The sequence below is a fragment of the Lepidothrix coronata genome, unplaced genomic scaffold, assembly GCF_001604755.1.
Source record: "Lepidothrix coronata isolate B3197 unplaced genomic scaffold, Lepidothrix_coronata-1.0 Scaffold48, whole genome shotgun sequence".
In the NCBI taxonomy this organism is placed as follows: domain Eukaryota; kingdom Metazoa; phylum Chordata; class Aves; order Passeriformes; family Pipridae; genus Lepidothrix; species Lepidothrix coronata.
Window position 1 is genome coordinate 2,279,924 of NW_016690228.1, and position 27,793 is coordinate 2,307,716.

At 38.1% G+C, this 27,793-nt stretch overlaps 1 protein-coding gene across 1 annotated transcript in view; it reads left to right on the forward strand.

Annotated features, from left to right (window-relative positions):
* The first annotated feature begins 2,864 nt into the window (after positions 1-2,864).
* Positions 2,865-27,793, forward strand: part of RB1 (RB transcriptional corepressor 1) — a 73,112-nt gene continuing 48,183 nt past the window's right edge. The window contains exons 1-13 of the mRNA XM_017815086.1: positions 2,865-2,991; positions 3,233-3,350; positions 10,897-11,009; positions 12,603-12,737; positions 13,945-13,983; positions 14,632-14,699; positions 16,231-16,341; positions 18,505-18,653; positions 19,373-19,450; positions 22,725-22,834; positions 24,279-24,356; positions 26,631-26,718; positions 27,174-27,290. Of these exons, the coding sequence (XP_017670575.1) occupies positions 2,903-2,991; positions 3,233-3,350; positions 10,897-11,009; positions 12,603-12,737; positions 13,945-13,983; positions 14,632-14,699; positions 16,231-16,341; positions 18,505-18,653; positions 19,373-19,450; positions 22,725-22,834; positions 24,279-24,356; positions 26,631-26,718; positions 27,174-27,290 (1,293 nt within the window). The 5' untranslated portion in view covers positions 2,865-2,902. The remainder of the gene's footprint in view (positions 2,992-3,232; positions 3,351-10,896; positions 11,010-12,602; positions 12,738-13,944; positions 13,984-14,631; positions 14,700-16,230; positions 16,342-18,504; positions 18,654-19,372; positions 19,451-22,724; positions 22,835-24,278; positions 24,357-26,630; positions 26,719-27,173; positions 27,291-27,793) is intronic.

A 27,793-nucleotide genomic window follows, 5' to 3' on the forward strand; every position in this document is an offset into this window, starting at 1 on the left:
ATAAAATTACCTAAGGTTTTGTAGCAGCTGGAAACAATGTGTCAGAACTGCCTGACAGGGCGATGTTTCACAGACTTCCAACTGCCTATGACCTATACTTTAAAGGCAGTTGTAGCGAGATGTTTGGAATAAACATTTAGATATTGTCAAGTCAAATGAGAAAATGATCATTAATACTTTATTTGACCTTGCAGTGTTTCCTTTGTTTTTTTCTTTTTCCCACTCAGAGCTGATTTTCTTCTTTCCTTTGTCATTTTATTGAAAAGTCTAAAGGTTCCATTTAAAAGAAGAAGTTTTAAAATACAGGATTAAAACATTCAAATCAGTGCCTCTGACAAGGCGGGGGAAAAGTGCAGAACTTTACATATGTTTTTACACAAGCACATGCCTTTCTTTGGAAGTATATATATACATTTTGTTTCTTCTTACTGCAGTTCAGATGTAGTTTCTACATCTGAGACTCCAGGATGGACAGTTTAAGGTTATTGTTGCTTGATTCATCTGCTGCCTCCCTTCTTCTCCCTCTAGTTGTAACTTTAAGTATTCTGAAATTATATTTTGGTTATACCTGCTCATGGAGGGGAGCCCTAAGAGCCTTGCTTGATGAAAAAGTGCATAAAATTTGACTTGAGAAGATGCTTGGCATACTAACAATTTTAGAAAATTAGTATTCACACTGAGGCTGGTTTGTGAACTCCTTGAAAAGAGCAAGACACAAAGGCCCAAGAGACAAATTTTTTGCTTATCATTTGGATGATCCAGGGCCTGGCTCTAACAGCATGTTAAAGCAGCTGTGAGGGAAGTGACCCAGGAGGGTGTGTTTCCTTCTTGCTGACAGCTGGGATGGTCTCCACTGGCTATGACCAAGTTTCTGAGATGCTTTGCTCTCCCTTAAAATTCTTTCATCCTCTTAAAGCCAGTTGTGAGGAGAAGGCAATGGACTCACCTGTGGTTTAGCTTACTTTTCCAAGCTGGTAAATCTGTCTAATTGTCTGTGATTCAATTGTAGATGACAGGCAGTCCTAGACTCCGAACCTTCCAAAGCATCTGATATCATCTGATTACAAGAAGTATTTAAATATGCTTAGAAGCAGGAAAAATGTATTGCCACAGTTGTACTAGGATCATAATACAGAATGTCTAAATCCCAAGGCAGTCTACAACTCAAAAATTTAGTTTGGAATTTATGTACATTGATTTGCTCCAGAAATCCCATTTTTTCTGTAATTGGTTTAATTCTAATTATATAGCAGACAACCAGTCTGTTCTCCTGTTTTAAGTTAATGAATATAAAGGAAAAACCTGAAAAAATTAACAAAATGTATGAATCTTAAAAATTCTAGTGAATTTCAACTGTATACCATAGTAATACTCATCTTGGGTTTTGTTCAATTTTGGTTTTTTTAAATCCAGAGTTTTGACAGCAATCTCACTAAAACTAGTTGCTTTACAGGCAACAGATAAATATGTGCATGTAGTAAGAATCCCTATGTACAAATATTTTTCCTTTTTCTAAGAAGTTGTCATCATACAAATCTGAAAATAAACGTGCTTGTTTACAACAGTGATCTGCCATCTAAACATGGGTATGCAACTGCAGACAACAAAGTCGATTTTTAAGATCTGTGAATCAGGGCACTGGGGATTTGAATCTCACTGGCTTAAAATCCAGGGGATGCCCACAGACTGAATGTCTTATGTTAAGCGCAATTTTAATGCACAGTGCTATAGTAACATTTCAGTGAGGACTTGGATGAATGTTAGATTGAGAGATCAGAGAATGATTTAGGTTGGAAAAGACCTCTAAGACCACAGAGTGCAACCTCTTACTAATCACCACCTTGTCTACGAGACCATGGCACTAAGTGCCACGTCCAGTTTTTCCTTAAACGCCTCCAGGGATGGTGACTCCACTACCTCCCTGGGCAGCCCATCCCAATGTTTAACAACCCTTTCTATGAAGAAATTCTTCCTGATGTCCAACCTGAATCTCTCCTGGCACAACTTGAGGACCTCTTGTTCTGTTGCTAGTTGCTTGGGAGAAGAGGCTGACCCACACCTGGCTACGACCTCCTTTCAGGTAGTTGTAGTGAGCGATACAGTCACCCCTGAGCCTCCTCTTCTCCAGGCTAAACAATCCCAGCTCCCTTAGACACTCTTCATAGGACTTGTGCTCCAGATCCTTCACCAAATCCGTTGCCCTTCTCTGGACTTCCTTGTAGTGAGGGCCCCAGAACTGGACACAGCACTCAAAGTGTAACCCCACCAGTGCCGAGTACAGGGGGACAATCACTTCCCTGCTCCTGATGGCCACACTATTGCTGATACAGGTCAGGATGCCACTGGACTCCTCGGCCACCTGGGCACACTGCTGGCTCATATTCAGCAGCTGTCGATCAGCACCCACAGGTCCTTTTCCTGGGCAGCTCTCCAGCCACTCTGCCCCCAGCCTGTAGCGCTGCATGGGGCTGTCGTGGCCAAAGTGCAGAACAGGGCACTTGGCCTTATTGAACCAACGCTCATAATGAATCTGCAATTCCTGCCCTGCTCTGCACCTGTATAGTTAGTTATTTTTATACATAGGTCTGTGGTTCTTCCCATGTCACGGAAAAGATGTATCGACTGCCCCGTCAGCTTGTTGAGTACCTGACGTATCAGGCACAGCTGGGCTGCCGTGACTGAGGGGCACGAACGAATCTCCAGCGCCGGCAGCCCCGGTGGTCGCTGTGTGAGGGACTGTCACTGGCGGCCCGGCCAAGCCTCCCTTATCCCTCACGCATTTCCCGCTGTCCCGGGGGCGGGGCGGGGGCGCGGCCCGGAAGTGACGGCGCAGAAGTTCGGGCGGCGGCGGGGGCCGGGAGCGGGAGACGCGGCGCCTTCAGTGGCGGTGCCCGGAGCCGCGATGCCGCCCAAGCCCTCGCGCAGGGCAGGCGCCGCCAGGAGCCAGCGCGCCAGCCCCGACGGCGGCTCCGCGCCGCCCGCCGCTCCCCGGTAAGCGCCGCCCGGGCCGGGAGCCGCTGCGGCGGGACGGCTGGGGGGGCGGGAGGGCCGCCCCGGGGCTCTCGGCGCCCGGGGGTCCGGGCTGTGCCCTCTCCCGGGCTGTGCCGCCGGGTGGGGCGGTGTCACCCCGGGGCGGCTCCGGCAGCGGGTGGTGTGAGTTCCCTCGTCGCTCCGGTGTGCGGCCGGTCCGCCGCACCGAGTCCCCGCTGGCGATGTCTGATGCTTTTCCTAGGCTCGAGATCGGAGAGGCTGACTTCGTCGTGCTCTGTGATGCCCTGAAAGTGTCGGAGAGCGTGAGGGAGAAAGCGTGGAAGACGTATGAGAGCCTATCCGCAGTGGATGGAGCTCTGGTAAGTACCTGCTGCTCATGGCATTGCTCTGTGGTAGTGTCTGTCCTGTGCCCCGGTTCAGATGATATTGAGCCATTACTTTGCTGCACCGGGGCCCAAGTGTCTCACAGCCAAAGCTGTTAGACTTCAGTCTAACTTCACTTGGAAAAAAACGAAGTTGGATATTGCCATATTCGTGTCTATATAAACTGGCTTCCACAGATTCCCCTTTCTTGTTAATGTTTTACAATAAAGGTATGGGCTAAAGAATTCTTTTAGATGACTAATAAATCACAGTAGGAAAAAACACCACGTGATCAGCTAAATATTCAAAGTGTAAGTTATTTCAAATATGTCTTGGTCAGCTTTATACAGCTCATCTTGTTGTTTCTCTGTGTCTTTCCTGCTGCCTCCTTTATGAGGCTGCAGAAAGGATCTGGAGAAGACTAGTGTGAAGAAAGGAATGTTAAACTCTTTTTTTTCCTACTGCATAATGATAACCTGTATGTACCTACCATTGAGGTATTTCCATTCGAAATTAGTCACTGGGCACGTGTAAACAAATTAATAAAATGTTAGGCCTTTTTGTGATTTTTGCTTTTCCTTCTCAGTATCACTGCTGTGTCAAGAAGCTGACTCAGAGAACAACTGTAATACAATTAAATCATGTCAGAAGCTTGTTATACACACATGTCTTAGGTTTGTAATACCTAGCTGCGGTATAACTTGCTGTGTGGACTTGCATTTATATATATGTTGCACTTCTGCTTGTTCTTCTGCAACTTGAGCTGACCTGCCAGGGCTACCACACTATAGTTATGGTTGGAAGGGACCTCTGGAGATCATCTAATTCAATGCCCCTGCAGGGTCACCCAGTGCAGGTTACACAGGAACATGTCCAGGTATGTTTTCAACATTGCCGGATAGGGAGACTCCACAATCTCCCTGGGCAGCCTGTTCCAGTGCTCTGCCATCCTGAATGTAAAGTAGTTTGTCACTACTACTACCTGGTTGTCTGTAGCTTTTAAACTGCAGTGTGGATTTACCAACTCTTATTGCTTTTGAGTTTTGCAACCAAGTTTAGTAACAGCATGGGAGAGAGATTGTACAGCTCTTTCAGTAACAGACACTTTTCTGGCCATAGGTGTTCACAGGAAGCATTTCCCAAAATGCATAGTCTAGCTCCCGTATATGAATGAAAACAGGAGTAGTCAGTTCTCTTGAGGGGAAAAAAGCAAGACAGATTTCAGCATAATCCTACAAATTTCACTTACAGGCCAAGTTTTGTTCACACCGATTTTCACTAATTTGTTTTACCTAGAGCTAGCCGGATAAGATACAGGATACTCAAAACCCTTCAGCACCTGAAGATGACTTCCTTTACCTATTCATAACAGGACAAGGACCAGACCTTCATTGTGATTTACAGCTAATATTTGTTGTCATAAGACCAATTGCTAAGAGCCTTTCAATGTATAGGAAAAAAAAAAATCTACATTATATTGTGTTTCAATCCAAGTCCTTTTCCTCAAACTTTCAGATGTATCAGCAAAGTGGTGAAATGAGTAAGCTCACAAGTGTGTGCCTCTGTGGGGACCTGGAAGGCACTGGAGCTGCTACTTCTAGCTGAGAACAGACTTCACTTGACAGTGAAGTCAAACAAAGTAACAGCCTGGCTAATTGCTGCTGCACTTTTCAGGTCAAGCTGTTATTGTGGTGAGCCTGGCTTCTCAGGGTGACACTAGTTCAAGTTGCAGGGATTCGGGAGGAGGCTGTATTTAAATGCCTACTCCTTTCCCTCCTCTGGTAGAGGTGATATGTTGGAGGGGCTGTCGCAGGGCTTGTCCTGCAAGCACCAGCTGCGTGTTTTAATCAACAGGGGTCAGTACTAACCAGTTCTGCACTGGAACAGAAGCTGCTTGTGTAGCAACTTTCTGTTCTTAAGCAAAAGGGGAAATGGCAGGCCACTAGTTGAGACAAATACCTACCAGAACACTTCTGTTTAACGTTGTAGTTGGTTTTACTTGAAGAAGCTTAAATCATCAGGCCACTGATGGAAACAGAGGTAGCACCTAATAATCCTGCTCTCAAGCCATTTACAATGCACAAAGACCTGAAACATTACCTTCCCTGGCCTTGTTCTTTATGGTTGATCTCAGAATTGTGCCTGCCAAACCTCTGAGGATGTGGAGGGGACTTGCAGTGCTAACTGGGAAGCAGCACGGCCCAGACCTTAGGTACTGTGGTAACTGTCAGAGATTCGGTGTGCAAATGTGGGTGTGGACATAGTCTGAACATCTGCTGTGTCCTTGCTCAGTGAATATTTAGTGACTTAAAGTGAAAACATCCTTTAGTGCTGTCCTTTTGGAGTCACTTAGGGTACATGTAACCATGTGCAGAGACTCTTCAACCAGGTACATGCATCTTAAAAGTATAAAACCATTATTTTTGGCAGGTGCACAAAAGATTGCTATACTGTAGTGATGTATCAGCCTAAATGTGCCTGCACTTTGGTGAGACACTTTGCTGGCCAGGAGGCATCAGTCAGGAAGGAGAAAGTTTGGTATCTGCTGCTCCCTGGAATGAATGCCGATGCCCACTGGAGCCACTGGCACCACCAAAACTGGCTGATGCACTGCTTTTTTTCCCTTCAGGATGTCACACCTTTCCACACTGATATTTTTTCTTTTGAATATTTGAGCTACTAGTGATGCTACTTCTCTTTGAAATTTCAGCTTTCTTATCTTGCACAGCTGTGCACTGTAGCTTTCCTTACACTCCTGTCAACTTATCTGTTTCCGCAGTGTGTGAGTCAAGGATACACAGCTGCACTCTCTTGCAACTGGGCCTTGGGTCCTTGAAACAGACTGAACTCCTGTGAGAGGTGTGAAGGAGGAGAAGGGTGATGAGAGAGATGGTAACAATCTTTCTGGAAAATGTGGCTGACTTGTAATTGTAAAAACTAGATCTGCAGAGGGGGATTGTTCAAATCACTACAGCTGCCTGTTAAATATGATGGTGTTTTCCTTTGTAGCGGGAGAGCATTTCCTCTGTGACAGCCCAAGTTTAATGACACTCTTACAATAAAATTGTAACTCAAAATCTCTTAGACAAAATCCCAAATGCTGATTCCAGAGATGTTGTACTGAATCAGCACTCTTGGTGTGTGGAGTGAAGGTATCTGACGTGTGATCAGAAAGGTGTTTTCTTTTTAAATTCTTTTTATATCTGGTGAACTCCCACACAAGTTTATTGTACACATGGAAGTGTTTATCTAAGTAAGAGCTTTTACATTAGTGTAATACAAATACTTCTGTTGTCTCTATCATTTCTCTTCTTTACCAAACCAAGCTACCTAAGTAGCTTGGTTTTAAACTGCAGTGTGGATTTACCTAAGTAGCTTGATTGTAGTTTTTACTGTCTTAATTTCAAAACTCTTGCGCACTGGCCGTTGTTGGCTTAACAGTTGGCTCTGATACTTGCTTCTCTTGTATTTTAATTTTTTGTAACTCTCCTGAAATTCGTATTATGAACCAATAATGCCCGTAAATTCTAGATGGAGTGGATAGATTTAGTGGAATTACTAATGTACTTTGGTGAGCAGCATGTGATTGTTGGTGTAAGAAATACTAGAAGAGGTCCAGGAAGCCACACTAATACTGCTATGAAAAAGCTCAAGGCGTTTGTTATGTTCTGATACTGTATATTTTGGTAGAGAACAATAAAATGAGAATCTAAAGTAGAATACTGGGTGATATAAGCAGAAAAAAAGCCTTGAGTGAATTGTTGCTGAATATATTGCAAAGAACCAGTGTGAGGAACAGATGACATGCTGACTAAATTGGAACCAAACTTCTGCAAAGAAAATTGAAGTGGTTTAGGAAATTGATAGAAATTGGAGTCTGCCAAGGACATTGAGACATAGGGTCTGGTGTGCTTCAACCTCATCAGCCCAGTTTGTTCTAATATATAGTGCATGGGTAGGAGCTCCATTTTTTTGTTTGCTGTTCGTAGCTCTGTTTTGGAAATGTGGCTCACTGTTCTGCTGCTGCTCAGCTGTTCAGACTCATGAATTCCTGAGCCATTTTTATCAAGTGTTTGTCTGACCTGCTGTTAAAAAATTCTCATGGTGAAAGATCTGCAGTCTGCATAGTTAGTCCTTCCTAGTTTAACTTTCTTTGTCCATGAATTTTTTTCCCCAAGTACTGTACTAGTTTGCTTCTGTGTTATAATTCAAGCCAGGGGTCATTAATGTATTTTTGCTGCCTTTTTTTTTCCCCAGAAAGTCTCTAGCATCTAAAGATGTTTCAGTCATCTTTCCTTGTTTCTAATTACTAATCTTACATTCTGAAATTCTGTCCAACTGGTGATTTACACTGGTATGCAGATACTGCAGAGCACTTGATTCAACAAGAGTTGAACTGCTTTTAGTGAAGAAAACTTAAAAGGTGAACTGTAGCTTAAGCCAAGGAATGAAATAATGAATTCTTAAATATAACAAGATTGCTCTATATAGACCAAAGAGTTATTGATCAGCAGATCAGATGTCCCCAATTCATAAAATTTTGCATTTAAATTAAATCAGTTCCTTTTGGTTGTGGTTTCTTATTAAAAAGAGAACATTGTAATTAGCAAGCCATCTCATCCTCATGTTAAAAGATGCAGAGGCTTCTTGGTTTTGGCAAAAGCATGAAACATGTGAGATAATAAAGTATTTTCTGTTTAGACCTTTTGTCTCTTATTTATAGAACTGCAGCTAAACTGAACCTGAATCCACTGAAGTGTTGGATGGATGAGCAAAATTGCAGATATTTTAGGATCCTCTGTTGTTAAACAAAAAACGAAGAGCTACTGAAAGTTCCAAAGCAAACATAAATCATCACCATGGCCTCTTGTTGATGATATTCAGTATCTTAGCAACAGATGCATTGCTTGTATGTGTTGTGCCCTTGCACTTTAAAAGCTCAGGTGATTGGCACACTGTTTCTTTTTTTACTCATCTTCTGCCCATCCTGGGTAAAGATGGATGTTCCCTCCAGTCTTGCTACATGCAAAAGTGTAATGGGAACTTACCATATCAGATGAACTAATTTCCTCAGTTCAATACTTTCCATTGACCTCCATTACTTTTAGATAGTATTACATTTTAATTTACTCGGTTTTCAACAGTTTAGATTAATCTTACATCCCAGACAATATTCAATAAAAATTTAAAAGTGGTATGGCTGAAAAACCATCTTTACACAGAACTTCTTATCTGTAGACAATGGGTATAATATTCACTTTCAGAAGTTTTTTTCCTGGAATATTTTTCCTGCAGATTTTAATTCTGATCAGTTTTCTATTGTAAGTACTTCTTGAGTCTTTTCCCCAGTCATCTTCCACCCACTGTAATCATAAATATACAGAATCATAAAATGGTTTGGGATTGAAGGGACCTTTAAAGGTCATCTTGTTTCAACCCCCATGCCATGGGCAGGGGCAGGGACATGGACACCTTCCACTAGACCAGATTGCTCAAAGCCCCACCCAACCTGGCCTGGAACACTTCCAGGATTGGGCATCTACAGCTTCCCTGGGCAAACTGTGCCAGTGTCTCATCACCCTCGCAGTAAAAAACTTCTTCCTAATATCTAATCTAAACCTTCCCTTTTTCAGTTTGAAGCCATTCCCCCTTGTACTATCACTACATGTCCTTGTAAAAAGACCCTCTCCAGCTCTCTTGTAGCCCCTGGAAGCTTCTGTAAGGTCTCCCCAGAGCCTTCCCTTCTCCAGGCTGAACAGCCCCAACTCTCTAAGCCTGCGTTCATAGGAGAGGTGCTCCAGCCCTCTGATCATCTTCGTGACCTCCTCTGGACTCTATCGAACAACTACCTGTGAATGTTTCTTGTACTGTCAAGCTAGGTCTCTACATTGATTGGGACGTATTAGCTGAGATTTTAGTAAGCCAAGTTCCACATTGTTCTCTTCAAAAATCAAGTGCTTGACAGGTAGACATTCTATATCCCATTTGATTCAAATACCCTTCTTTGTTTGCATATTTCTTACATACGTTTCTCTTGACTTTCTTTTACACTCAGCATCATTTGAAGTTTCTATTCCTGGATCACTTTTGTCGGCTATCATCAAAATTGTTACCAGTGTTGGCAGAACAGTAAAACATCTCTAACTGTGTACCACAACTGAGACTTCCTGTGACCAACTCCTCCTTGTTACTAGTTTAACGCTGGAGAACAGAAGTTATTTCTGTTAGTGCCTTTAACATCTTGCAACTACATCTGAAAAGAAGAGAGGCAAGAATCCCATTTCACAGGAGTTCAGTTGCATGAACATTTTAAACCTGTGACTCATCTAGTTTGTTTTCACTAGATTTAAACTAAAACAAGATCAAATAATAGTAAGTCCAGAATGAGAAATGAATATTTTGAAAGAGTTTGTAAGAGTTGTACATTGATTCAGCTGAACTGACCTACATTTTCTGAAGTTACAGTGTTGGGTCCTTAGAGTCCTAAATAAAAGATAATAAAAGAAAAAAAAAGAAAAATCTGTGTAGACTAGTAGGTGTTAAATAAGCTTTGGGCTAGCAATTGGTAGGTAGGCTTTGCTTTGTGATGAATTGAATTAAGGTCACTGCAAGTCATCTTACTGAAACTGCATGACAGCCAAAGGCAGATGTTGAGTGGGGCCGTGCCCGTTTTCTGTAGTGATGCTGCAGCAAAGATCTTGAGTCAGATTGGTCAAGAAGAAAACGCTCAGAAATTAATGTGGCTGTGAATTTGTCTTGAGTTCATTCCCATACATTCAAGTCCATCTGGGATGAATCATCTGGCTTTAACTGTAAACAAGCTGTGAATTTGTGCCATACGATTGGATCCCCTGGAGTTTTGACACTGGCAAAATAGTGAGTGGCTTGTTGAACCATCAAGAGTTCTCCTCCGTGTGGGTGGCATGTCTGTCATTGTGTATTGGCTTCTTTTGAAGAAAGATGATTGGTTATAACTTGCACCTTCTAAGTAGCAGAAGACCTTAAATGTGGATGTATGGTAGGAAAATGCCTGTAACTGCTTGTTGCTATCGTGCTTTACTAAACAGAGAGATGGATTTGCGGCTCAGCAGGAATAAGTGGTTGAGACACAGCTGTACCCAGTTATGAGTGTTTCTTGCCTGTCATTGTAAAGATTTTATTTACTATTCTATGACTTGGCTTCTGGTTCCTTAACCTTCAGTGTCTTATTAAGGTCAAATATGGTAACTTTAAAAAAAGATGATCATGGCTTCTGCTTTGTGTAAATGTTCCATGGAACCAAAGCTTGTATTTCGGAGCTTTGGTGAATTGTATGAGTTAAATTGATCTTGTGCTGCAGGAATAAGTGTTGAAGTGTTTGGTCTTTCATGTATATTGTAAAACTTGTAATCATTTTCCATTATCAGATAACTGGCTATCATAGTCAAATGTTTGAGGATGTTTTGTTTAACCATTTCTGATAATGTTTGGACAAATTAATGCTTTCCATATATTACCCATTTTTATTGAATAATGAAAATGGTTTCCTCTCTTTTCTAAAAGGCTTGTAACAAAAAGAAAAAGGAAACATGGGGAGTGTGTATCTTTATTGTAGCAATTGATCTGGATGAAGTGACATTCACTTTCACTGAGCTTCTGAAAAGTATAAGCATAAGGTAAGTGAATTTAAGTATGTAAATTTAGATTTCAAAATTAACTCATCAACATTTTTGTAAAGAAAATATTTTTAAAGCATTGCGAATCTTTGTGCATATCAGGCTAGTTGATTTTACAGTGAAGGTTATTTATAAGAATTCTGAATATTTTGGTAAACTGGAAGTCTTGCTATCATATTTTAGTTTGAGGGAGCAGTGATACTTGTTTGATTCAGCTGTGGTTAGCTTTGATTGTATGACTCGTATGACTAATTCTTGTTCTTGCTCAACCTAAGGTATTCAGCAGTTTTAATTGGTGTAAATTGCACTTAAGACATGTCCTTTCTTCCCCTGTATCAAGATTTTCTATAAAACCTTTTTCCCAACGTTAGGCTTAGGCTAAATCAAACAGTGGAAAAAAAAGTTACTCTTCAGATTGTTTCCAAGTATGCTGCTCTTTTTAAAACATTTTAATGCCAGTCTAAATTTTGTACTTTTGTACACACCTTTTAAAGGGGAAGGTTACTGTTATATTTTATATTGACTAAGTTCATGAGTGAGAAACTAAAACTGTAGGACAATATCTGCTTTTAAAGTAAATTTAGGTGGCAACAGCAATAGGCATACCTTGTGTTAGATTCATCAGTCTTGTTAGCCCTGGGCTTTTTGTCAGCTATAGGGTCAACTGGCAGAGATTTCTACCAGTCATCTTATCCTTTAGAGCCACACAGATATATTGGAAAGATTTTTTTATTCCATGGTAAAAGAGTTCTTAAATGAGCTTCTGTTTGGTTTTATATTGTTTCTTTAATCTGACAAAGATCAAAAAGTCTCTCAGAATACTATATTCTGATAAAGGATCAAAATGTATTTGATACAGTTGAAATAGTTGAATATATTTGATAGCTTCCTCCTCTTTGATTTTTAGCAATCTGCTTATTTTGCTTATGAACATAGCAACAAAGTGCTCCCTTGATGACCCATCATATTACATGGATGAGTAGGGAGAACTTTGGTCCCCTGTGTAATAGCATTTCCAAGGGGTGGGAATGTTCTTGCCCCAATACCTGTTGCAAGACTTGAAATTCCATATAATTCAATGCATTCATATCAGTTTTCACTCCAAGGTCTTTATTTAGAATGGATGGAACCAAGGTTCATGTTCTTGGAGCAGTAAGAGCATTTTTAAAGTAGAACAGAAGAGTTGAAATATGTTTGTTGGATACTTGTGGTTTTACTGGCAGAATAAGAAGAAAGATGTGTCTAGTTAGCAAATTCTGACCTCCAAAGATGGTATCTGTGCTAGCCAAGAAAATTTTCCTTCTGTAGTGGTGCCCATACTGTGACATACTTCTGTTACCTGGTTGAACAGTATTCCTATATCTGGAAAATGTAAAGGTGGGGCTTGAAGTAAATGAGTAGTGTTTCCCAAGGCAAAGTTCTCTGTCACTGAGAATAAGAATAGTAGTAGTAGTAGTGAAAGTATGCTGGAGTCTAGTGAAGTGAGGCAATGAGTTTTGGTGGGCTTGTGTTTTTATTTTTTTTTTTAAGAGCTATTTCAGGATACTCATTCTCAGAGTTGTGATAAGCTGTCATCTTTTTCCTTTTTTTCAGTGTATGCACGTTTTTTCAGTTTCTGAAAGAGGTGGATGTTAACATGGATACTGTAAGCACTAAAGTTGATAGCACTGTATCAAGGCTGAAAAAGAAATATGATGTATTAGTTGCACTATACCACAAGTTTGAAAGGTAGAGTACATTTTTTCATTTTGAAATTATGATTTCTTTATGCCTGTCAACAATTAAGTATTTGAATTTTTCAAACTGTGTATTACAGGAGTCCACTTAGACTCTGTGTGCTAATATTTACAGAACAGTGAAATGAAACTGTTAACATGCATTGAATAAACACATCTTATGTTTTACTCCATAACTATTACAATGCTTTATTAAACAATCCACTTGTTGCAGCACAAACAGTAGTAAGAGTAGCATGACAAGTGATTGCTACTCACTTTGAGTTTTTTACAGATGTATAAGAGGATTGGTTTACTATCTAATATTTTTTTTATTTGACATTTTTCCTCCAAAATCACAAAATATCCCTTAAATGACCCTTGAAAGGGGTAGTAGGTGACCCCTTGGTAGTTTATAGAATGAAGGCATAAATGTGATATAAGCTTTATTTGTCTTTTCGAAGTCCAACCAATCATACTTACTGTTATTCTGGGAAATATGTATTTGGCAATACTTCTGTACAGTTTATAGTTGCCTTAAAGCTGTGGAATTCTGTGAAAGTTGTAAATAATTTGTTTTTATTAATTGCAAGTCTTTTCTGGGCTATAAGTGTCATTGCAGATATACACAGGCATGTTCTGGTTTTTTGTCCCTCCTCTAACTTCGCTTACTTTTTTGAACCTTGGATTGCAATAACAATCTTTCCAAGAAGGATTTGTCTTAATTTTTGTTTTCCTAATTTTTGAATAAACTGAATTTATTTCTTGAGATCATGTACCTAGAATAATTGGGAAGCAGCCTTATACCACAAGACTTGCAGTGACACTGCAGAAACACTAAAGATTTTAAAATGCCCTTTTATAGTGTTCTGTGCAGCTGTAGCACACTTTGCTGTGTTGTATGAAACACTGAGTAACAATGTATGTACAAATCTTGTCTTTCTGGAAGAAAAGAACAGATTTTATTATAGCAAGGTAAAATTGTTCTGCTGTTTAAGCTTTGACCTAAGTATGCAAGCGACAACATAATTTCATCTATGGCAGACCTGTAGTTGATCTGTTGTTAATCTGTTCTCTGATAGCCAGCATATTTTTTTTTTTTTAAGTTAGAATAATGTTTTGTGAACTGGTGTATTTTTTTACTACATTGAAGTCAAAGATACTGCAGAGTTCACTTTCAGAAAAGTGTTCAAAAACGTGAATTTATTTTTATTTTATAGGACTTGTGGCCTTATTTATCTGGAACAACCTAGTACTGAGTAAGTTTGATTTTCCTAAATTGTGTTTGTAAAGATATAAAACATGACAGCATTTTATCTTTTAACCCTTCAAGACTGATTAAGTTGTAGTATGTCATGTGTTTAATTTAGCCTTAGTGGGGACTTCAAATTTTAATGAGATAATGAGATACTCCAAAATTATATAGCTATATATATTATATATATCCTTCATGAAGGATCGCTATCCAATGGCATATGTCTTGACATGGTGGAAATAACATTTGGAGAGTGAGCTTCCTAATCACAGCAAGAAATAAGTGTACTAAAAGATGCCTTAGCAACTCCAAAATGAGCTTGAGTTCATGCTGTGACTGGAGAATAGGACATTAGTCAAAGACACAAGAGAAAACAGCTTGTAACAGTTAAGTGAATTGCCTACGTTTACTGTCTTTTCCAAGGATGATACTGATATTTCAGGATTCTTGAATGGCTCTACAGACTTAATTTTTTCAGATGTGTGGTGGTCATAATTACATAGGGAACAGAATGAGATTTTTAGTAAACTTAACTATATGGGAAATGTTGCCTGTTGTCTTAAATAATTCCATAAACTGAAGCATGTTTTCAGAAATTATAGTTTAGATTATTACAGAGCTGTCAATGCAAAGTATTTTTGTCTCTCTACAGGATATCTGCTGAACTCAGTTCTGTATTAGTCCTAAAAAATTACTGGATTACTTTTTTGCTGGCAAAAGGTGAGTTTCGATTGAAAGACAGTTATTTGGATAGATATTGTTGAAGTGAGTTTCTTTTACATGTCCAGTATGAGACTAGCATCCTTATTACAAATATACATCATGCAAGCTCAGAATGTTTTGATTGCCTGGCTTTTGTAAGTACTTTTTTTTAGTGCAATTTGGTTATTGTTGTCACTGGTATTATGTTCCGTATAGAAATATATGTATTTAAGATTTCTAAGATTTTTTTCTTTTACTTTAAAGGTTGGTATTCTGTATTTGACTCTATTCTGAGGTGCTTTATAAACTGCCAGTATTTTAATAATGGATGATTAACTGAAAAGACTGGCAGATTTTTTATATAATATATATATATAATTATATATTAAATAAATATAAATTATAATGATATATGTTTATAACATATATATTTATATGTAATATACATACAAATAAATTTAATAATAAGATATCATAATAAGTCCCTGAAATCACATCCTTTGAATACTATGGGTCTTTCTTGAAAACGCATAAGTTAAAGTGGAGTGATAAAACAATTGCAGTAGTGTGTGAAGGCCTGTCTCATTGTACTACTCCTGCAAAAGGGAATGACTCCTGTATCTTAATTGTTGCTTACTCAAGGTGTGTGTTCCCAGCAAAGTGTACACATCTCTGATATCAAAATCGGTCTTGGATCAGCTGAGTTTCATGGAGCTTTTTCACTAGAATTCTCCAAGCATTCGCATAAAGCAAAACGCAGAAAAGTTTTTCTAGCCTGCCTTTTCTTGAGAACAAAGAAAACTAAAAGTTATCAACATATAGTTGCAGGAAAGCCTGGGTGATGCTTGCTAGTTCTGATAGAAAATAAATACAAAAATCGGACATGTAAGTAGAGCACAAATAGGGATCTGTAGCTGTTTTGAGTCGTTATTGGCTTTCCGAATTTTTCGTGGCAATGCGTGCTCTCTTGGAGATCTTCTCTGGCATACGGAGTAATGCAGCTGGAATAATGCAGCTTTAAAAGTGCTCTTCATGCTAATGTTTGTGTGACTTAAGTAATTTCATATGTATTTGACAGGCTGAGCATACAGTGTCTTAGCATGTTTTGAATTTCTCTGCTGTATAATAGCAGCTCCTGCTTTCTGAATATTTAGCAGATTCCACAAAGCTTGCATAAGAGCACAAAAAAGAAAGGGAGGAGGAACTACACAGAAATAAGAGGTACATGTAAATAAAATAGCCTACAGCATTACAACACTACAATAAAATGAAAAAGAAATCAGGAGGGAGTACTGAGGGCAGGAGTTTTGTGCACAGTAAGTTTGTGTATCTGTATATGTTGCTATCTCTAAAGCAACGAACCTCTCTAGAGCCATGACTTTTAAAATTGATAGCCTTTAAAGAACACTGGCATCCTGTGTGATGCTTTATGAATTCTAATGGTAGTGTTTTATTATATGAACTTCAAAACCTTTGTTTTTCAGAATTACCTCTAAAATTAAGTCAAACATTTCACAAAGGTTTTCTTCACCCTTTTAAATATTTGCAGGTAAAGTGTTGCAAGTGGAGGATGACCTGGTGATTTCCTTCCAGTTGTTGCTGTGTGTCTTAGATTATTTTATCAAACTGTCACCACCTGCTATGCTCAAGGAACCATACAGTAAGGAGTTTAGTTTTTTGTGCACTAAAGTAGAAATTAAATTGATTAAAGTTCTATTAGTCATGCTAACATTGCTAATTAACATAATAAAACTTTTTAAGCTTATTAAAATGGATTTTTTATGCTTTAGTTCAATTTAGATGATAGCGAACTTGAATTCAATTATCTGAATGTGGCAATGTACTTAATTTTTTTTCCCTGCCTTCCATTTACTGTGTCCTTTGCCCATGCAAATTGTTTAGGGACTTGTTAAAACAGCACTTTTAATTTGGTAAAAGAATTCAGGTTCTGGGTAGATTATAACTGAGAACTATTATTTAGGTTTGTTTTGAGTTACAAAAGGAAATGATGATGGTATTACTCTCTTAGTTCATTGATGTATAACAGTATGAGGACAGCAGAAATGTACAAGATACTGGACTATACAGACATTTAAAACAAATATGTGGTGGATAGAAGCTCAAAACAGTAGAGGTAACATGTAGATAGGTTTGCTTTTATTACAACCCCTTTGTTATTAGCAAGTGTCACTATTTTGACTAAAAATATAATGGGTTTTCACTATACAAACTATAAAAACTTCAGCAGTAAGTTTTTGTACATTCAGTTTTCATACCTAAAACTTGAGAAACCTCACTAAAAAGGCAGAGAAAGTGAACATTTATGGCAACTTTCAAAAGTAGAATTATATTTCAGTTAACTATTTTCTTCAACAAGCTAGGTAATTGATAATGCGTTAATCCTCTGCTGAGTTGGGATGTGACCCTAGAATTTTTAGCCTAATTTCTTTGTTTCACAACTAAACATCTGCTTGGGTTATAATGTCATAGAATAGATGATATAGTCACTGCTATATTCTTTAAATTCCATGTTTTGGTGGGTATTTATCTGACCTAGTAATCATTTGTTGCAGATGAGAACAAATAACCTTGCTTTTATTGTAATGCCAGTGTAAAGGGTGGGAAAGAGCAGGCTTGGGACAAGCAAATCACTGCCCTCCTTCAGTACTGTTTTGAATTTAAATTTGTCCTTTCTAATAGGACAGACATGTGCTACTGCTTATTTCAGGTATTATTAAGCAGAGATTTTTCAAAAAACACTGAATTGAAACTACCTGTTTTTGAGCTCTGTATTCACACTGATTTAGGAGCTCATTGTTAGAAACAGTTTGGTTCTGTGCATCATATCCTGAAAAAAAATGCTGCCACTTGAGACTAAATTTCAGATATGAGTATCCCTGTCTTAAGTACGTAGCATTAGATTTCTGATGTGAAGCTGTGTATGATATTGTAACTATCAAACAGCTCTTCATTCTTGTAGTAAATAACACAATGTATTGTTCAAATCATCGTGACCAAGAAGCTTCCTGTGCTGAATGATGTCAAGCTTTATGATCTGACTGAGGCTGAGGGGATTAAGATGCAACCACCCCAGCAGTGTAGTTTGTCAGAGTTTCTGAGAAAAGTTGTCAAATATAAATGAAGTTACAGATGAGAACAGCATGCTGATTAGTGTGCCGGGTTTAAACCTGCAATATTTAATTATAGTAATGTACATTATTAATATAATTCACATATTTCAAGGTGACAGTATTGAAGCCAACCACTTTGAGCTTAATAAAATGAAGTGTTTTTAACTCAAGGTATTATGGTTTTTTGATATCTTCTTCAAGATGAACTTGTTTGTTTGGGGGTATTTGGGGAAAGGAGAAATTTCCTGCAGGGCCATATTCCAGGTTCCCACCGGCACTTAAGTCCTGCATTGATTTATTAACCTTCAGACATGTAGAGTGAAGTTCATCTTTCAGCTTCCCGCTTTACACTTCTGTAAAAATAGAAAAAAGTTACTCATCTGTGAAAAAATAAGGCTTTCCCAGTTTTGCAAAACACGTGCTCATTCAAAGCTACTTACAAAAAGTGCTGTTACATTCTGTGTAGAATAGCTGTTTAAAAACAAAATGTCAAATACAGATACAGGAATTTAAAAATTAACTTTATTTTTGTATAGGTTTTCTGTAATGAAGGTTTCTTACACAGCTGAACAGATAAAAAGGAAGACATTTTTAAGAGGAAAACCTGAAAATGTAATTTTTGGTTTAATAATTTAAATATCTTTTTTCTTAAGATGACTCTAACCTTGTGATGGTTCTGAATATCTTTCCAGAGTCTGCTATGACTGCAGTGACTGTTAATGGTTCAGCTCGAACTCCAAGAAGAGGTCAGAACAGGAGTACACGTACAGCAAAGCAACTTGATACCGATACAAAGATTATTGAAATCCTTTGTAAAGAGCATGATTGTAATTTAGATGAGGTAATGCCTGCATTTTAATGTCTCATAGGTCTTGCTGCTAAACCCCACCTGAAATATGTATTTATTTAAATAGTCTTGTTTTAAATGTCAATACTCATGCCAGCTTAACTATTCTCTCTAGTTCAATAGTGAGGGTATTCTACCATTCAATACTTTCTCTAGTAAGTAGCTTAAAAAACAAGCAAACAAAAAACCCCAAAACAAGCTTTTTGGTGTGGATGATAACTTTGCCAGGGAAACTGTGAAGAATGCAATATGTAGTTATAGGCTCATCGTGGCATGTAACATGTAAATGAGGGCTGCTCTGATGGGGTTTCAGAGCTGCATCCCATGAGGAGAAAATGTATGCAACAAGCACATTGCTTCTGTGGGGGATCTTAAAAAACCCCATTCCCTTTGTCCTTGGCTGATAAATCTGTTCTTGTCAAAGGACTGATTTTTGATTACCCAGATGGATGATGGAAGTAGAAATATGAGAGGGCTAGGAAGAGTGCAGTTCTTTCCCAGTTTAGTCACTGAAAGCTCAAGCAGTGGAGTATTTGCTGCATGCTTATATATCACTGTGTTTTGGATATATAAGGAGTTTCATTCTTGCTTTATTGAAGACAAAACACAGTGCATTACAGAAATGTCTCAGTTTCTTGATTTCAAGGTGTGAAAGCAGTGTGTGCATGGCTGACTCTGTACATTGCTAATATTACATTTTTTCTTTTTATTAGGTCAAAAATGTGTATCTCACAAGCTTTATTCCTTTCTTGAATTCTGCTGGTATTGTAGCTTCAAATGGACTACCAGAGGTAAGTGGAGGAATTTAAGACAGTGTGGTGGTTTGACCCTGGCTGCGTGGCGGATGTCCACCGAAGCTCCTCTTGTCATTCCCCTCCTCAACTGGACAGAGGAGAGAAAATATAACAAAAGGTTGATGAGTTTAGAAAAGGATGAGGGAGAGATCACTCATTGAATACTATCACAAGCAAAACAGAATGAACTTGGGGATATTCATTGAATTTATTACCAACAAAATTCCTACCAGGAAACCTGCTCCAGTGTAGGCTCCTCTCTCCATGGATCTGCAGGTCTCTGCCTGCTCTAGCATGAACTGCCCATGGTTTCATAGCCCTCTTTCAGGTGTCTACCTGCTCCGATGTGGGTCTCTACCACAGGCTGCAGGTGGATCCCTGCATCTCCATTGTCCTTCATGGGCTGCAGGGGCACAGCTGCTTCACCATGGTCTGTACCACAGGCTGCAGGGGAACCTCTGCTCCGGTGTCTGGAGCACCTCCTCCACCTCCTTCTCAACTGACCTTGGTGTCTGCAAAATTGTTCCTCTCACACATTATCACTCTTCTTTTCTCTGGCTGCAATTACATCTGCCCGATAACTTTTTTTCCTTCTTAAATATGATATCAGAGAGATGTTCTCTCCACTCCTAATTGGCTCGGTTGTGGATTCGTCCTGGAGCCGTCTGGCGTTGGCTCTGCTGGACATGGGGGAAACTTCTAACAGCTTCTCGCAGAAGCCATCCCTGTAGCGCCCCTGCTACCAGAATCTGGCCACACAAACCCAATACCAACAACAGTTCTTTACTTATGCCAGATTGCTTAAGATTCCCTTTACAATTTGATGAAGTTCTAATATGTTATTCTAAAATCATCTAGCAAAATGCGTTGGTTTTTAGGAATGTGGTTTAGCAGGGATTCCAGTATTCATGAAGTATGTTTAGCTGTTATATTTGAATTTAATAAATGAACCTCCTGAGGCTAAACCAGTGCTTTTGCTCAAAGCAAAACATGACATAAGCATTGTATATCTATGATCTTGGTAAGGCTGTTCATCTAAAACACAACTATTACAATATTAGGTTTCTGAAGTCACTCTGTAAATGCAAACAGTCTTAGATTACATACCTAAATTTAAATATAAATGAGACATGTTATTGTAGTGATGTTGGAAAGATATTTAAAAGGTTAGGCTCAGTTTCACAACTTGGCAGAGTTTGGCCTGCTGTGTCCATGCAGAATTATTTTCATCTTGCCGAGCTGTAGCCTGGATGCAGAATTGCATTCAAGAGTGCACCTTAATAGGTAACTTCTTGCAATGTGTTTTTTTTTCATTGTTCTTGAAAGAGTAGGTCTAGCTGTGTGTCGCCAATAGATGTGGCAAAACAAGCAGCTCTGAAGCTTATCAGACTTGATAAGTCTGCAGGGTTCAGCTAGGTGTATCTTCTGTTCAGTTTCATAGTGTGTTCGGTGGGGAACGAAGTACAAGACCCACTAAAGATCTTAATCTCTTCCTAAATTAATTTCAGGGTATCAGTAGCCTGTTTAGACTTTTTAATTTATGTGTGTATATATAGTTGGGAAACCCTGTATGAACTTCCAGGCAAAGGTCATTAAACAGCTTGTTCTCAAATCAGAGGGTTTTCATCCAAGGGTGCTCAACTTAAGGATAGTATCAAAAGTACTAAGACTCTGCTGGTGAAAATTTTATAAAACAATGCATTTGAAGGAAAATCCAGTCACATTATCCTTGCTCCTGAAACTTGAGCACCTTCAGCGGCAAAGCAGAAGGTTGCAGCTATATTTCAGAGATATTTGGTTCATATGTGTAATCCAATTAACCATCAGCCATAGCTGACATCATCAGTACAATAGCTAGTAATGTGGCACATTTAAATTCACTTTCATTTTCATAACAAAAACACTGAACTTTTGATAAATTTTAATATTACTTCCAAAGCAAGAAAAGCCTTTGAGGCTTAATGTTGGTATTTCATTTGTCTTTAGTATTTTGTCTTTAGTGTTTGTTGGTCAGGCTTTATGCACTGTTGAATAGATTCATGCAGAACTCTTATTTTTGACTGAAGGTTTCTTCCCAGTTATCCCAGTACAGCCATTTTGTCTAAGAGCTGCTGCTTTTTCTAGGAGTTTATGAAATACTGAAATATTTTAGATAAAAAGAATGCATAAGCCATTAGGAAAATAATAAAAATAAAGTTAACTTTTTAAATACGAAAGATAGTGATAATGAAAATTGAAATATAATCTTTTTTAGTGGTCCTCATCTCAAAGTTTTAACTGTGATATCGGTTTGGAGCAAAGCCAATTGGTGAAGGTAAAAGGAGAGGGTGAGGAGCAAAGCTATGTAGGAGATATTTGCAGCTTTCTCTCTCTTGGGGCTGAGAGGGGACTAATTTGGTTCATATGCACTGTTGCCTGTTTTTCTAACAGGAATTTGCCAGAGCACAGCATCATTTAATATGTTTAAGGGCTCAGGGAACAGATAATTGAGGTGACTGCCTACTTCCACAGGAGCACAGCAGCAGATTTGAAGTGGAGGCCTAGATTAAAAAAAAAATGCAGACTTCAAGTTAATGCTAATCAATTAAAAAATAAAAATAATAATAATTAAAAACAAACAAACAAAACCACAAAAAACCCCAAAAAAATCACACCATCCAAAAAATCCAACAAACTTTTCCATGCAATATGAAGTCATATCACTCTGGGATCTAATCAACTAAGGAACTTTTAACAGTTATTTAAAGAACAAAAAAGTGGATTTGAAATGTCTGTATTTTTGCAGAAATAGGCACATCTCTTAAGAACTACACCAGTACAAATATATTAGTATGAAATGGGGAATATCTTAGAACAAGAACGTTTGAGTTTGAGCATTGGCCTCCATCTCCAAACCATCAGAGATGGACCAAACTGATTGTCCGACAACTGTTCTGAGAACGAGCATTTTATATTTCCTGCTCCTGGAGACACCCCTCTTTTCTGGAAGGAAAGGTTTGCAGATCTGTTTCCCATTATAGCTATTTTTAGGTCTTCTACCCTGTCAAGACCTACGTTTCTTCGAAAAGATCTTGGATTGTTTTCTCTTATAAACAATCATTTTCCTCTGGGTGTGTTTCAATTGTTGTATAAGAACTAACTTTGTGAGCTACAAGAGCATTCTCTTAGCATTTCAGCGTTGTATTTACGAGGTAGGACTAACATATTTTTCAACAAATTGTCAAACTTGTTCCTATAAAATAAATTTGGTTTTTTTCCAATTTTTTTTGAGGTTGAAGTTATCTTGAAACAGTATGACGAGCTCTATCTCAAAAACAAAGATATAGATGCAAGATTATTTCTGAATCACGATGAAACTCTACAGCCTGATGTCGTAGCATGGTAATATTTCTTTTTACTGCTTTCACTTTATAATAGAAAATTTGAACTTGTGTTGCTTTCTGCCCCCTTGTGTTATAAACGTAGATCTCTGTATCCTGTTGACCTTCTACATTTGTCATTCAGCTAAGGTATTTCTGGCATAACCAGCCTTGCTTTACATTATCACTTAAATAATTAAAAAACATCTGCCTGTGACTCTACCGTAAAATGATTTGGAAGCTCTGCTCTAACTTTTACTGTATGCAAGGCCCTGTCATCCAGGGAAAGCTGAGGAATTGTAAGGAGGAGGCAGAAGCCATGTCCTGCTAGTTGATTAGATGTGCCGGAGGCAATGTTATGGCTCTGGAGCCAGCTGGCATGAAATGGCCTGGGACCTCACTGTCCACATTCTCCTTCCTGAAAATGGATGGTGGCATTTGGAAGCTACCTGCTGGGAGTGGCCCTGAACCCATTCTGAGTTCTGACCTGTACCCACAAATTGGGAAATGGTAGTTTGCATGGGAGAGATGATTTAGCAGAATAAACAGTGTGCGCCCAGGCACGCTCCCTGGAGCTGTTGGGGTGAGCTCAGAGGAGGGCCATGAAAATGATCAGAGGGCTGGAGCACCTCTCCTTATGGAGGATGGCTGAGAGAGTTGGGGTTTTGCAGCCTAGGGAAAAGGAGGCTCCAGGGAGACCTTAGAGCAGAATTCCAGTACCTGAAGGGGACTTATAATAAAGGTGGGGACAGACTTCCTTTAGCAGAGCCTAATAGTTGTAATAGGACAAGAGGGGATAGTTTTAAACTGAAAGAGGGTAGGTTTAGACTAGATAGAAGGAAAAAGTGTTTTATTATGAGGGTGGTGAAACACTGGCACAGGTTGCATAGAGAGGTAGTGGATGCCCAATCCTGGAAACATTCAAGGTGAAGTTAAGTAACCTGATTTAGTTGAAGATGTCCCTGCTCATTGAAGGAGGTTGAACTAGATGACCTTTAAACTAGATGACCCTTCCAACCTGAAGTATTTTATGATTCTGTTTGATTTCTTTTTTAGTTATACACCTAAATTCCAGTGATTCCTAACAATTCAACATTTCCATAATTCGATGTGAGCTCACTGTGTGAACCTGAATATATACTAGGAAAATACACTCATTTAAAATTGAATTAAAAAGGAAGTAATATCATCTCTGTGTATAAATTAAGCTGTTTGTAAATAGAATTCTAGAAAAGGAAAAAGAGGAAAACTTTGGAGGTCATCTAGGCTAACATCCTGCTTAAAGCATAAATACAGATATACTTCGTAATTTAAATTACATTGTTTAAACAACTGGAGTGGTTGGACATCTAGATCTTCTAAAAATATGTTCTACAGCTGCCTCTTTGGATCAATAACTTGTTCTAGAAAACGTTGTTTTTTTGGATTACATTAGTTCTGCATAAGTTTGTTTTCCATTTCTGTAGCTCACAGTTGGAGAGGACACCACTGAAAAACAGTCCAGAGGAGGAAATTAGTCTTATACTTCCACAGACTCCTGTTCGGTATGAGTTTTATTTTTAAGGTGTTTTACCCTAGCTCTCTATTTTCTTTCCTTTTGTGATACCAAACTGTTTATGCACACACATTTCTTCTGTGATCTTTGGCTTTTTAGTATTATTTTTTCTATATGGAAAGATTTAGCATTTCAGAGTACTTACTTTTGATATTTTTCCTGTATTGGGAAGATGAACATTTCAGAGTGCCAACATACTTCGTTCAATTGGGAAAATGGACAGATGTGTTAGAAAGGTAGTATTAATTGGAGATTGTTTGATCTGTAATCAAATGCAGAAAAACTGCAAACTTGAATTCAGTTAACCAAAGGAAAGGAGATTTGCATGTACAATTTTTCCCTCGTGCCACATAATTTTTTGACGAAAGCAGTGTGGTTTTACCTGATTGTGCTTAGAAATTCCCGGACACTCAAGAACCAATCAGATGTGTGGTGGCAATGCCATGTGCTATGTAGGCAGAGAAGTGTCCTCACAGGTAGTCATTCTTAAGGTGTCAGGTTTAAGGAAATCAAACAGTGAATTTTTGTTCTGTGCTTGATGTATAAATTCCTTTCATTTTAACATGCTATAGAGAAGTTAAAATACTGTACCCTTTATTATTATTTCAGTTTTTTCAAATAAGTAAAATAATTTTTGTTTTTATTAATAATACTTCTGCAGTGGAAATTGCTTGGAAAAGAATAAATTAGGCTCAGGGCTTGTGCATCCACTATAAATCTGCTTGATGCCATTTGCAGAAACTGTTTTCTAGCCAAAAGAGCAGCAAAGTTCTGAAAAGCTCCTTCATAAAAATAATAAAAGGAGACATGAGCTGAGATAACTATTTATCAGTATATAGAAGAACTTCTAATTGCCTCAAACTGCGAAAGGCTTTATTTGATTGCCTTGTGGTCCCTTTTAGTTTTATACTTCAAATCTTTAACTGCCAGTGATGGTTTTTAGCCACAAAGGAATCAGTTTGCCTTTTGGTTCCCAGACTGAATGTGTGATGTCAGGAACTAGACCACCTATGACTAACAAGATGGTCATTGACAGCAACAAATCCCATTTTTGACAATTATAGGTAGACATTGACACTTTTCAATTACAGTAGAATTAAAGCCCTCTAATACTGTGAAAGATGCATCATTAAACTTCTTGACATGAAAGGAAGTTCTTGACATGAAGAAAGTCCAGAGTATGAAGTTTCTGCATTGTTAAGAATTTGAAATATGCTAAACTGACTTTGATCTGAGAGAAGGACTAGTGAGATATTTAGATTCTCCACATCCACACTTGGGCTTTGCTCCGAGTTTTCCAAAACTGTTGCCATTTAAGGCAATTCACATGAAGGCCTGTTCACCAGCACTGATTTTGGGCTGTAGTAACTGTTTTTCATAAAGCCACAGAAGTGTCAGTAGATGGCAGCAAATATTTGATCACCAGCATAAGGTGGAAGGTGTATCATTAACTCTCCCTGAATTAAACAGAACCCCCATAGGATATCCTGAAAGCACCATACTTATTAATTTGACTCTTCTTATAGTGTCATATTTCTGAACTTAGACACTTAAGATCTGCTTTAAAGCCCCCTGAAACTGGAGAGAACCTAATAGTTTTTATCAGTGGATTTGTATCAGGTCATTTATATAGAAAGTAACATAAAAAAATCAGTGTAAGTACTAGTTCAAAGCATAATGACAATCAGTTGTGTGTTTTTATTTTATTTTTTTCCACTGTCCTTATGTTTTTCCTTATCATTAGTAGATTTCTGACAGAAGTAATTTTACCAAAACCTTCTGAAAATAGATTAAGGAAAATTACATCTTTGCACTGCTACAATAATAATGATTGAACACATTTTTCTTCCTTTTACATTTATTTGTTGGGTGATGTGAGCCAAATTGAGGTTAAATGACACAGAAATTTAAAACAGGCAAACACACAACTCCACCAAAAACCAGAATGAAAAGTTCAGAAAGTAACAATACCATAGAAGAATCAAACTGTTTCTTAGGTGTTAAGAGAGAAATGTGTACACTAATTCTTTAGGTTATTAAAATTATTGCAATCTATAAGTAAACAATTAAATTATTGGACTAAAAACATTATTAGAATTCACAATAGCTAACACAGTGCAACAGTTTTCCCTAGCAGGTTGTTTGATAACTGGAGTGAGAACTAAAATAATTTTTTTTTTTTTTTGGTAGAATTGCTGTTCAGTTTCTGCAAACCGTCATGCCAACCCTAATGTTTAGTATGCATTTTATTGTATTTTTCCAGAGCGGCAATGAATAACATTCAGCAACTGATTATGATTTTAAACTCAGCACCCGATAAACCATCAGATACTCTCATCACATATTTTAATGTAAGTTACTACAAGGAAGCTTTGTGAAAGATTCTTGGAATTACCACTCAACTAAAATATACACCTGTAGATCTTATGCACATATTTTGGAAGCTCCTTTAATAACAACCAGTTTTTGAAGTATACTTTAATTGGAATGATTTACATGTAGTTACTTGTTTTAGAAAGCACTTCTAACTGATGTGTACTGGAACCTTATAAGTGCTTTTTTATTTTTGTTACTGCACTAAATATTAAAATTAATTTATGTCCATACTGCATGGAAGAAGAAGTGGGTTTAAAAAGGAGAGAAGATGATGTACTCTTTTCTTTTAAATACTCCACTTTTATTTATGCTGGCAAGCTGATTGAGAGGTATTACAAAGTAAAGTAGGATTAAATAATTAAAATTACTTTGAAGTAAAATGTCTTTCCTTTACCTTTCCTTCCCTACTTTGCTGCATGTACTTTATTAGAATTGCACAGTGAACCCTCACGATGGTATCCTGAAAAGAGTAGAAAGTCTTGACCACATCTTCAAAAAGAAATTTGCTGAAGCAGTTGGACAGGGATGGGCTGAAATTGGCTCACAGGTAAGTAGCATTTGCATTGAGGGTTACTCATTTGAACACTATCTAATGTGAGACCTGAATTACTGGCTGTCCTCATTCAACGCAGATCACTAATGATAAAAAGTAACAGTATTCTTTTCAAATTGATGAGTATTTTTTTCTGAAGCACTGTAAAGATATTTAAATTCCTCTAAATATATAAGGAGCAATATGAACCAGGTGGAAGTATGTTGGAAATCCTTTACTGAAGAATGGGAAAATTGCTGGGCAAAATACATTTAGTGAAACATCTGTTGGCATTCGTTAAGGTAACTTGGCCTAAAACAGCAAAAGGTGACTCACTTCCTTATAAAATCAGTAGGGCAGCTGTGCTTTCAACAAGGATTTTGGAAAATAAATCCAACCAAGTTTGTATTTGACAGTCTCCTTCCTGTCTGTCAACCCTGCTTTTTATCCTGTTAGCAGTGAATCAACATGGACACAGTTTATGTTGTTACACTTGGTTAAGTTTTCACGTGGTTGGG